The 12,247-nt window shown below is 44.0% G+C and overlaps 1 protein-coding gene across 4 annotated transcripts in view; it reads right to left on the reverse strand.

Moving 5' to 3' along the window:
• The window catches only part of LOC146170906 (uncharacterized), a 141,491-nt gene that overhangs the window by 31,721 nt on the left and 97,523 nt on the right, over positions 1–12,247 (reverse strand). For 2 of the 4 annotated variants that reach the window (XM_084586706.1, XM_084586704.1), the window contains one exon: positions 8,719–8,801. The exons of 1 other annotated variant lie outside the window; for it this stretch is intronic. In XM_084586706.1, the coding sequence (XP_084442832.1) occupies positions 8,719–8,801 (83 nt within the window). Of the gene's footprint in view, positions 1–8,718; positions 8,806–12,247 lie in introns of all 4 variants that reach the window. One more of the 4 variants, XM_084586705.1, reaches the window with a different exon arrangement.

Consider the following 12,247-nt stretch of genomic DNA (forward strand, 5'->3'; position numbering starts at 1 on the left):
AACCGGGCGAGCCAGCGTACATCGGCAACCTGCGCCCCCACTCTCTCACGTACTGCTTGAGCAAGGTGGTGGAGCACGTGGTTGCCAACCGGTTGCAGGAGTACCTGGAGAAGAAAGGCCCATATCCGGATACGATGACGTGCTTTTGGCGCAAACTCAACGCACAAGACGCTACCCCGCCGGGGTGGCGCAGTGGTTACAGCGCTCGACTACTGGAGGCGAAAAGCAAGGCGCCCGTGTGCTGTCCGATGTCAGTGCACGTTAAAGAACCCCAGGTTGTCGAAATTTCCGGAGTCCTCCACTACGGCGTCTCTCATAGCCTGAGTTGCTTTGGAACGTTAAACCCCACAAACCACACCAAACTACCGCTATTCTGCAACTCAGACAAAACATCATAGACAACAAGACACAAGACAGCAAAGTAATTCTGGGGTTCGATTTACAGTGCGCAAGATTCAACATGAGGGTAGCGAGCTTCAATTGCATCCCAGACTTCTTGACGAACCGCACGATAGACCTGCACGCCGGGGAGCATAAGCTCTCCGAATAAAAGCTCGGCAGCACAGGTACCCCGCAAGGCTCACACTTGTCGTAGTTTATTTATTGATACTGCGATCTTTTACAAGACCTTCGCAGTAGCTCTTCAACAACGTCATAATCGGGGTACCGAGCGAAGTAGAGGAGACCGGCGTCCGGCATGCGATCTATGCAGACGACATTACTCTGTGGGCGGCCGGCGGCACCGACGTCAGCATTCAGCAGCAGCTCTAAAAGGTTGTTACTGCTATCGAGCAGCACTTTAACCGCACATGCCTAGTGTGCTCGGCCGCCAAATCCGAGCTGTTGGTCCTCACACCATTACGACGGGATGGAAACGCGCTCCCTTTCGGGAGTGCGATCAGATAAATTTCGTGACTGCGTTGGGGTAGCGCATCCCCGAAGTTCCCAAATCCAGGGTCTGGGCCTCCTATTAAGCAAGATTGTCCGCAACGACGAGACCATCAATAAGATTACCACCAAGACAATGGAAGCTTTTTGGCTCGGACATCGAGTCTCGACACGACGGGCAGGCATGCGTGAAAACAGCCTGCTGCCCCTCGTCCAGTCGTTCATGATCAGTCACATCGCCTAGGTTAGTAACCTATAGTAACCTAAAGGAGACCACTCCCCAGGATTGAGCTTTGCAGCTTATTTTATAATTGCGGTAAAAACAAAGTTACTATTAAAGTATTCGAACAGATACTTTATGTTCGCTTACGGCTGAGGTAAGCAGTGTCAATCCATTGCGCCACTTAAGCAACGAGTTCGGAAAGCTTTAAACCCGCTATTACTCATTTTTGCAATATTTTCGCTATCTGTCGCCAGGTGACGCTGCTCAGAGGACCCTACTAAAGTCCCTTGATAATTTGAAAGTAGCGACACTCTCCTCCGCGCCGCGCTTTCCTCCTCGATTCTCCTCGCGCGGCGGCGGCGAGCGCTGCGCACGACACGCTTTTTCCCTCTGACGCCCGCCGGCCGGCCGCAGCAGTGAGTGAAGCGCGAGCTTTTGGGCCAGGTCTGCGCTCCAGGAGTGCACAAAATTTTTGAAAAATTGCGAGAAAAGCATTGAGAATGCCGATAGTAAAGTTCATGAATTGATTGGTTTCTTCTTAGAACTGTTTGAATGGGGAATACTGATAAACAAAGCTTTCAGGCGAGTTCTGTGCTACAGACACTTTTTAAGTCTCATGATAAGGTTTTACTTCGTGCACTTAATCTAGTACTGCCTCTGACTTTGTGTTTGTTTTTTTTTAGAGCGTGAAATCTGTCACCGCGGTAAAACTTCAGAAAACGATCCAGGCTGGTGCTTTGAACTTCATGATTAGAGAAGGTTAAAGCAGGACTTAGTCTATTTCGCTACTGTCAAGCTATCTCTCTAAGCATTGTATATGTCACGTGATTAACCATGAGATTGGATTATTGTTAAATTGTACATGTATTTCAATCAATCACTGGGCCAAATTAATTGATATTTAGTAAATTGCAATTAAAATCTAAATTTTAGCTGCAACACCGAACGGTATACCGTTGGAAAGCTTAGGCCAAGTGTAATGGCACTGTGCTAGTTAGCGATCCGCGATAATCTGCGTTCATTAGTTAATTTTGTATAAAATCAAATTTTGAGCTGTTCCTTGCTGCTTCAAGGCAAGGAACAGGTTTGCCACGGCAGTCTTGATATGATGCTGATGGAGGAATTAAATAATTTTATGAGTACGTGGCCCCTCTCTGACTTCGCGTGTGGTTAAAAGACAGCAGAGTACACTGGGAGAAGTGGTGGGCCCTATTGCCGATACACTGAAGTTCTGGGGCAAGCATGCTGTGGTCTCATGCGCTGTGTAAAAGAGCTTGATTTTATTGAACGCAACAATCAAATAAAAAAATTACAAGGTGCACATAGGTCTTCAACGTGCGGAAATGAGAAAGCATATAACTGCCAATTCATTAACTATCGCTATCCTATCTATCACTATATCTACTAATGCCAGAGACCTATCGTAACTGTCACTATCCGCAACGAACACTATCACCTCACTATCCGGGCCTATTACTATAATTTACTATTATTATCCGTAACAGTCACCATCATTACCTATCACTATTCATAACCATCACTATTTAATCTGATGCCGTCCCATGACCCATTGATATACTTCAATTTTCATTGACTTACGTTGTCAGTCATATCTCTATTATCTCATAATATCTGACGAGACAACTATACATTGACTTTTAATTCTTATACTTTCTTGTTTTCTCATAAATGGAGGTGGGAAAAGTGCAAGCCACAGAAATAACAGTCATATCTCTATTATCTCATAATATCTGACGAGACAACTATACATTGACTTCTAATTCTTATACTTTCTTGTTTTCTCATAAATGTAGGTGGGAAAAGAGCAAGCCACAGAAATAACTGACTACTATCAGCGCGAGCTTCATGTCTCTGTCGAGGAGGCTTCCTTTACTTCAGGACAGGTCGGTGAGAGAAAATGATGGAACTGCGTTTGGTCTGTTTTTTTTCGAGTTCGTGTAATATTGGCGGCTCAAGCTGGTCTTCAGTGAAATGTAGCTAGAACATAGAGCGATGAGATAATTACCCAGGCTAGGTGAAAAAAAAAATCTTGCATACAATTGAAATAAATAATATGTTACAGTGTTGAGAATTGTTGCTCGCAAAATGTTCCCCTATTTTTACATAATAACTATAATTATCATTGATTGTTTAAGTTTCGTAAATACATAAAATTGATGCAATGATTCCGGCTGATTCGACATCGATGGGATAACTTTTCTCGCAATAAATGAATACGTGGAATCGCACTTTTAGAGCTCCAGCTTTCAAAGCGAAGGTAACCTGCCAACGCCTAGTAGTCATGGTCAAAGTGAAGCGTGTGTGATCATATGAACACCTCCTGCACATTGGCCGTATCCCTGATAAAACGAACGCATATTTTTTAACCCACGCGTGCGTCGAAGCATGGCAAGACACATTCAAAAATTGAAAAAAAAATGCCATACGACCTAACTAGTGCAGATTACCCGCAATACCTCGGGTTTACTTGCCAAAGAGTTTTTCGGGGCCAGCATTCATTGCTCCCTAGTAACCGACGCACACTACAAGTAAAAGCTGGAAAGGCTAGCTCCTCTACAAGCCCGAATTTTGATTTTTAGTGAAGGAGGCCAGGGATCCTAGCATAATCGCGACAAATGCAATCGAGAGACTGTAATTTTCCAGTTATTTCTGACAGCAAAAAGCAGATTATAGCGCCCTGTTTCTCACTGTACAGAAGTCGAAGCGTGTTAAATGATGGAGCCTTGGAGCCCCGCAGAATATTCAGCATGCTGCAGAGGACAACCTTATTTTTATACAATGAACATACTGCCGCCGCAAAAATATTGAGCAGCAAGCAGGAATAAAAAACGCAGCGTCAGGTGACGCGTTATTACGGGGAGTGAGGAAGGCACTCGACGTCGCAAACAACTCTGTTGTTTCTAGGAATAAACGTCTTTCGACTAATCTTGTGAATCCATTGACTCGTGCGCAAGCCGTCACGCTTGCCTTGAGATATCATGAATACCGCATAACCATCTTCAGGTCGCTTGCTGCAGTTGTACGCGCAACAGCACGGCATAGAGCTTGCACGCTGCAATAAAAGCACAGCGCTCTATATTCGCTCGCCGAGACTAGGGGAAAAATGGAAAAATGAAGAGAAACTTGGTTATCCTACCAATACTCGTTATGGGTCAGCAATCCTTAATAAGTGCTAATTATTGACATTCCGTTGTCCCTGGGCTTACTATTTATGATAACAATACTTTTTAGCTCCCTTTTTGACGATAGCACAAGGCATCCGCGGGCAGCTTGCGGAACGCGCTGCGTGAGCGATATATGGAGGCAGTGCTGCATTCAGACGATGCTTGTCGCGCTGTTGCCGTGCGAGCAGGAAGGCATTTTAGACACTGAGTTATAAATGACTATTGCAAAATACAGTTTAGTCGGCGCCGAAGCTCGCGACACGCCTCTCTGCAAAAGCTACATATCTGGTGATTGACCCTAAGGAATCCTTAAACACGCGGAACCTTCAGCAAGAAAGACCGAACTTGAGAAAACAAACGGCACGAGCAGACAATTGCGCTGATCCGTCGATCGCGAAAGCGGGAAATGGAATGAAGCAAGTGGTCAAAACAGGCGGCCAGCCTTGCCGGCTGGCCTACGTTCCGCGATTGGCGTCACATCCACCGGTTCTCCAGTTTCGGCGTCCCGAACCCGCAGCTCCCAACAGCGATTAGAGCGTGACCGTCCTGTGTTTTATTGCGAAAGCAACACTACTTTCACTTTTCAGCCGATCGCGTAGCGAGGCGGTAGCTACCATTGACCTTTAGCGTGACCTTTGGCACGCCGCCAAGCACAGCTGCGCAAACACAGGGGCCCCCAACTCGCGCCGTCAACTCGCGAGGCGGTAGCTATCAACCGCGGCCTAACTCCCGCTCCTTCCACGAGAGGCGCTACAGCCGGTGTGACGTCATCTCATCTGCCGGAAAAACAGGGCCCCAACTCGCGCCGTCGGCTCGCGAGGCGGTAGCTACCAGCCGCGGCTTAACTCCCGCTCCCTCCGTGAGGGAGCGCTAGAGCCAGAGTGATGTCATCCCTGAGACTGTTGTGAGACCGTATAGAACGACGTTTGGGGTGCCGGTTCGGGTCCCCCCTTACATACCGAGAGTTAAGGCCAACGTTGATCTACGGCCGGGCGGAGCTGCATTTGTGCCACGTGCTCCTAATGCTGAGAAGAATTATGGGGCTGCAGCCGCAGCTACCGCCGGAGGTGCAACGTTGGATACTATAGGAGGTGGCCTAACAGCAGGTGGAACCAACGCAGTCTCCAGGGATGCTTTCATTTCTACTGGCGTGAAGAATGCCATTGCAGGCGATGCCGGAGCGGCAGTTGTACATTCTGCCTTAATCTCACCCACAACCAAGTATATCGTTGCAGCCACGGCACTCCTTGCCTCGCTGCTAGTTATGCATAGAATAACCAGGTAGCACACTGCAGTAAACAATAGTTGAACCATATGCCGTTGCCAGAGTGAAACACTGCATAACCATAAGCATAACCACAAGCACCAAAACCAGCTACACCACCAGCTGAACGCGTAGCCATAGCTATTGCTTTCGCAATTAACAGGCTTAACCATGCTAAGCACTGCCAAATTTTTGAAGCGATTTAGGCTTTCCTTATTGATAATAAAATTGAATTGAATTGAACTCATACAATTATAAAAATATACACACGTGATTACCAAAAAAACTACCTTTCCATCCACCGAAATATACGCAATTTGAAAATCGTTTCAGCTTCCCATTAAGGATTTTAAAAATTCTTCCGTGCTTGTTCGCAGAATTTATAGCTAAACTTGGAAAACTGGCCTCAACCTAACCTGGCAAATTGATCGTAAAATGGGCCCCTCGTATCACGAAAGGACATAAAACGGTTAACCACCTGGCGCAAACACAAATGCGCCAAACCAATTCCTCCAGAGTGTACACGATGAAACAAGGTGGTTCGGCGGGTACGCTCCCAAGTACTTCACTACACAAACATGGCTAAAACACGGTGCAATCTCGTCACATTGATTATAGAACAACGAAGTTCTTGTAACATGAAACATATCATGGTAACAAAAATTAGTTACAAATCGTAGCACGTGCAAAACAGATTGACCTAATTGTTTCAGTCTCCCGCCCTTTTCACGCAAGTTCAAAACATGCTGGTTCAAATCGGGGTCACTGTCTTTGTTTTCCAGGGGCACGCCTAAATATTTCACTGGAGTTGTCACCCAAGATATGCTCGCGAAAAACGTTGGGGTTGTGAGCCATTCTCCGTGCCTGTGTCTCAGACCCTTATCCCAGTTCCATGACTGTCGCTCACAGAACAAGTCCTTGAACATTTGGACAACATTGCGAATGCTTTACTTCAGCACAGAAGACGGCAATGTCATCGACATAAAGGAGTATGCGGACCTCAGCCGCATCCAAACGAAAACCTCGGACAATATTGCTCTCGATAATGCTCAGACAGAATGATTCAATATGAAAACAACAAAAGTAATGGTGACAGGGGCATTACAGATGCACAGAGCATTGCACTAAGAAGCGCTTACGCACCCACTGGTTTAGCCGCGTCTTGCACCCTCTATATGTCATTGCCGCTCCCTTGCCCACATTCGCGTCCTCTAAAATTGAAAAGCAAACATCATATAGCAGCCTGTCGAAGGATTTCTCTAGGTCAAGACGAAGCATGGCAATGATTTCATGCATGGCGTCGACACGTTTCAGCACCGACCGTGCCTTGCGGGTACTAGGTCATATGGTTCGGCTTTTAATGCCGCCGGTCGGACGTGGGATTATTATTTCTTGCATTACGGTTTGAAGCCTTTTAGCTGGAATATTCATGAAGACCTTATAATCTGTACTCGTCAGGAATATTGGTTTGCAAGCGGTAACTTTTTAAATTTTGGCTTCGTCCACGCTTTTTGGTACTAAAATTGTATGGCCTTTTAGAAACGACGCGGGAAAAATATAGTTTCTATAGACTTCATCGAACTATGTGGTCAAAACTGATGCAAATCATTTTTGAATGTCTTATAAAAAGTAACTGTAAGCCCGTTTGGCCCTGGAGGATTGCAAAGCGTTGAGATCTTCTATGAATTTCATTCCTTCAACTTCGGCCCGTCTGGCCCTGGAGGATTGCAAAGCGTTGAGATCTTCTATGAATTTCTTTACTTCAACTTCGGCGATTGCCAATTCCAAATACTTTTTCATCTTTTTATCGTTCACCCGCGGCATAAGAGAGAGGAAGCTGGATATGAATTGTTCGATTTTCGCTTTTGTGTAACTAAAAATCCACTACAGAATTCATAAAAGGCACCGTCTTTATTACATTTATATAAGAATAATACACCACTGATATGTTATTCTTGCGGGCATGCTACTTTTTCAATCTAAAAGTCCGGTTTGAGGGAATTTCGCTCGCTGACAGGTGCTGTGCTCTTGATACCGCTCCGTAACTATTGCCTTCAATTTCTAAATTCTAGAGCGAATTTCTTCAATGCACGCGCCCGGCTGCTTGCATTCTTCCGACACTATATAGAATCACTAAATCGTTCTTAAACGCATTTTCCGTCACCTTTTCTTTTGTTTGATGGCGCAAGGTTGTTGCATAGCAGTCCCCCCTATTCTTAGCGCCTGTTTAAAATTTTCAACTTCTCCATTTGAGATTATTTACCAGCAATTTGCATATCGTCTAAAGCTGATGCTACCTGTTCCACAAAACTATCATCTTTCCAAAGCTTCTCAATAATTTTTCAGTTTCCCGATACAAATTTGTTTTTTGTTCCATTCCTTTTTTCCAACCCCTATGACAAAAAGACAGTGGTCCCTAATTGCCACTGGTTGTAGGCGGCATTGGCAGCTGTGCGCTATTGGTTGGGCAGCTATGTTTGTCTGATGCAAACGTGCTTAACTTTTTTCCTGAAAATGACTGAAAAGCGCTCCAGTAGCGCTTCCACGGCAATCGCCCACATCACCTTGGTTAATTATGTTACTCCAACAGGCAGCACTTGCACCTCTGAAGAAGGTAGTACTAGTCTAATTGAATCTCCAGTACTACATTCGAACGTTGTACAACAGCCCTTTTTTAAGTTTTCTTTCTGTTTCACCGACCGTATGAATTGCCAAAACGTGAAGAAGCTTAAGAGAAACTGCCCTTTGCCGTGATTTTCTTTCCGTTATGCCGAGATACAAAAAACATTGCCCCACAGCTTCTCACTATTAGCTTTGCATTATAATAGTTGCAGTTTCTTCACGTGCTATAGGTCTAAAAAACTGCCTCGATGTCCTATAGGTTGGTTTATGTATTCACAGTGCCTTCCCAAACATCAGAGTGTTGAAGTTTTGATTAACAATAACGGACTATGATAAAGCAGTAACAGGAAAGAATTGTAAGTTCAAATAACTTATAACATATACAAATTGTCTTCATTTATGATGTTTGACTGCTTAATACATCCTAATTCAAGTAACGACTGCAACTTTAGAGAACTCTAATTCTTCAGAAAGAAATACGTCAACCATTGTTTATCTTTGAATTGGACACATGAAAGCAATTTCATAACACTTACGGTTCTTCTCGGAGCCTCCCAGTACAATACAGTCATTAGAAGAATATAGAACAGGTACAGTGTGGTGGGCATCGACGTACAATCTTCCTAAGATACAGATTTGTTGAATATAAAGAGACGTTATTAAAATTCTGCATAGCAGAATAAATATACCGACAAGAATTATTTAAGACAAACATTTGAGAGGCACTAAAACGTCATATTGCAACATCTACATGCAAAATAAATACATAAATATTGATATTTTTCAGGAAACCCCCAAAAATCTCATTCCATAGGTTTGGAAACTTAAGTTAACGCATTATGGCATTTGGTGAAACGTCCCACAAACCAGGTGCTTTTTTAAAGACCATGAAAACTATTATTTCACACGTATGCATTTTCTTCTCTGTTATTACCAGAATGCAATTCTTTTATAAAGCATTTTTTCTTCTATTTCTCAATTTGAATAGAATATAAACATATCTACTTATTTTGTGGGCTCTGGAGTAATATGGGGAATCACAAAGCGAAACCATAGCAGTGGCTTCGAAGCCTATGCTAATGCCACTGTTTGCCCCTCGAACACTCCTGGACGCGCTCGGATCACTGGAAAAAAGGCACCACTTATGATGATGCATTAGAGGACAAAAATGAGCCTCAGAGCTAGGTGCTTTGCCAGGTTGCGCGTTTCTCTACCCGTAAAGCAAAACGTAGAGCATGTGGTAGCAGCTAGGTTAGACTCGCTGAATCTAGCCCCTGCTTCTGTGACAAGCTCTTGGTCGTTTAGTTTGAGGTTGAAAAGAGAGTGGGTTCATTCGAACTAGGACATCGCCTTGCAAACAAAAGGAAAAAAATGACCGGACTCAGGCAGGCGAACAAAAGGCACTTTGTGAAGCGATGAAGCGGTATCGAAAAATTATATTCCTTCATCCACTTCATGTTCGTTGTTAAGCACTGCCCTTCCACGTCTGCAAAGGTCACCATATTCCACGCTATATTCTGGCAGGAAACAAATGTATGAGAGGTTTTAAGGACGCAAGTTCAAAATGCTGGCGGTACATGTTTAATCAAGCTGAAATTCACGTTTGGATAGGATGAGATTACTCATCTACGGACTCGAGCGCCACGTAGAGAGAGGGGACAAATGCAACGCCAGGAGACACGTTCATGTGACCATTGAAATGCCGACACACAAGCATGCGTCTGGTCAATAAATAGGGTAAAGTATATCGCATGTGTGCTGCTGCCTATGTGCGCATGATTTTGAAATGAGTAAAAATTGAGGTCAACAATATAAGCTGCTCTGGTGACACCTGTAAAATAGAGCATGAACGAGGCGACCAGGAGCGCTCATTATGAACAGCGTTAGCAATAAATGGCCAGGATGGAAGCTTGAGCGAGTTGGTGACGGCCATATAAGCATTATAGTGCTTATATTGTCTTCTTTCATGCAATAAAAGTTCAGTTTTAAGTTAGCGCCCGTCCTGTGTGTCTCGCTGTGCCCCTGTCTGTTTAGCGCTATGTGGCAAGAAAATAAACGGCCATTTTGAATTTGGCGTGCGCTGTCTCAAGACGGATGGAATGTAAATCAGTGGATTACTACAGAGCGCATCCGAAGAATTATAATGGTGGCGTGAGTTACCTTCCTATGATATTTAAACTTCATGCTCATGACGCATAATTTCTGGTCGTTAGTATAGGAAAAGGAAGGCGAGCACACACACGTACTTTTCGTGTTATAGTGGTCCTTCTGTATTCCGCTGAGACACATAGTCTGCATTCATGAGGCGCTTGTCATTTTCTCAACGTAACCAGTTTCTAGTTCTTACACCGAGCGCCAGGTTTTCGAAAAACGTGCTAATGACATCACTCAAACCTGCCCGCATCCTTCCTCCACGCGTCAAGAAGAGGCCCGGCTGCATGAATCAGGAACAATCACTGGAATTATCACCCAATATTTATTATCTGCACGCTGACGTCTCATACATGCTCCAATGTTGGACAAGTTTCACGTGTGTTTTTTTTTTTATCCCAACATGTGACTGTCTGGTTGGTGTCTCTAAAAACCCTTTTGGCCTATCACAAGAGGCACTCTACTTGGGCTGTTGATTTCCTGAATTTAAGTCAAAATAAAAAATTAGGCCAGCCAATCTTTCATTCTGCTTCTAACATGCCACCAGTAATGCCGCGCATGGCCACTAAACACTCGACATGATGAATGGGCTCCCATTGATTCGTAATTGGTTTATTCTGTATGTTATTACCCCATACAAACTAGGGTATCCAACTGGCGTGTGGGGTATGGAAAATATTAGGTAATGTCAAGTTACATGCGTGGGAAAAGTAGCGCTGTCAGGAAGTATGCAAGCGGTACTGCAAAGCTTGTGCTGGGCTACCAAAAGTACACCCTCCAGGTAAAAAAGGGGGAGTATGATCCTAGAGACTGGTTTGTTTAGGGGTATGGCAATACCTTTGCATTTATATCCTCGCAAATATTAGTCTTTTAGCTTTCCAACAATATTCCAAACTGCTTCAGGAAACAGTTGCTTATGGCTGCATGTGGTCAGAATTCTTAGTGTCTTACATGTGTATTGCATTTACGATCATTGCATCAGGAATCATTTATTCAACAAAATAAGGGCTTCCACTGAGCAGTGCCTATAGGACTGTCGAAGCACATATCATGTGTAATGCTCAGATTATTTTTCGTCGTCGAAGGTACTTATTATTTACTTTGTGCTTCAGACCAACCTACCCATGCTTTTCATAGAAGAATGAAGAAACCTTTTAATTATGGCTTTAGCTGCATCATCTGTAATCTAGCTATATTGCTAACAATATTTTCTTCTCTGTAAAAGGGAACCAGTATGCACCCTGGAGATAGCTGACGTATTTATATTCAGTTCTTTGTTTTTCCCAAAAACAATACATCCTGGAAAGGGGCCATGGGTTAAAAGCTACCTTGTCAGTTTGACCAGGCCCATTACCCCTTTTGTTTTGCACACACTTGTAAAATGATATAAAAGGTTGCTATCATAGAGCATGTAAATCTGCTTAAAGTAAAATATTATATTTTGTATCTTTAAATGGAAGGCAAGGTTATTTTATATACTTAGTGGTTATGAGTTTTGAAATGCAATAATAATACATTTTGGTGCTCCATAAACCACACACACGCTCGATGCTGGTGATATAGAATTCGAGGAGATCTTGAAATTGATCGAAATATTATTATTTCATATATAAACCTCAACCACAAAGGAGCATCTGTGAAACGAAAAAATGCTCACAGGGTGTAGCTGTAATACCTGCCTCCTCTAAACGCGAAGTGGTGGCAGCAGGCATCCTGAGAATGCACTACGAACTCGCCGACAGTACGGCGACGAGCCTCGAAGCATATGCTCCCGCGCAGGTAGCCGTATGGCACTACGGACCAGACGTCGAAAAGAAGACCATACATGGTGCAGCTTCATGTGCCGCTCCGTGCACACTAGCTTGTGTGTAATGTTGCAGAGACAGACCATAGCTGTTGGGTTCGCACTGTTCA

This window comes from Amblyomma maculatum, unplaced genomic scaffold, assembly GCF_055883805.1.
Source record: "Amblyomma maculatum isolate TAMU_Amacu unplaced genomic scaffold, ASM5588380v1 scaffold_28, whole genome shotgun sequence".
NCBI classification, from domain to species: Eukaryota; Metazoa; Arthropoda; class Arachnida; order Ixodida; family Ixodidae; genus Amblyomma; species Amblyomma maculatum.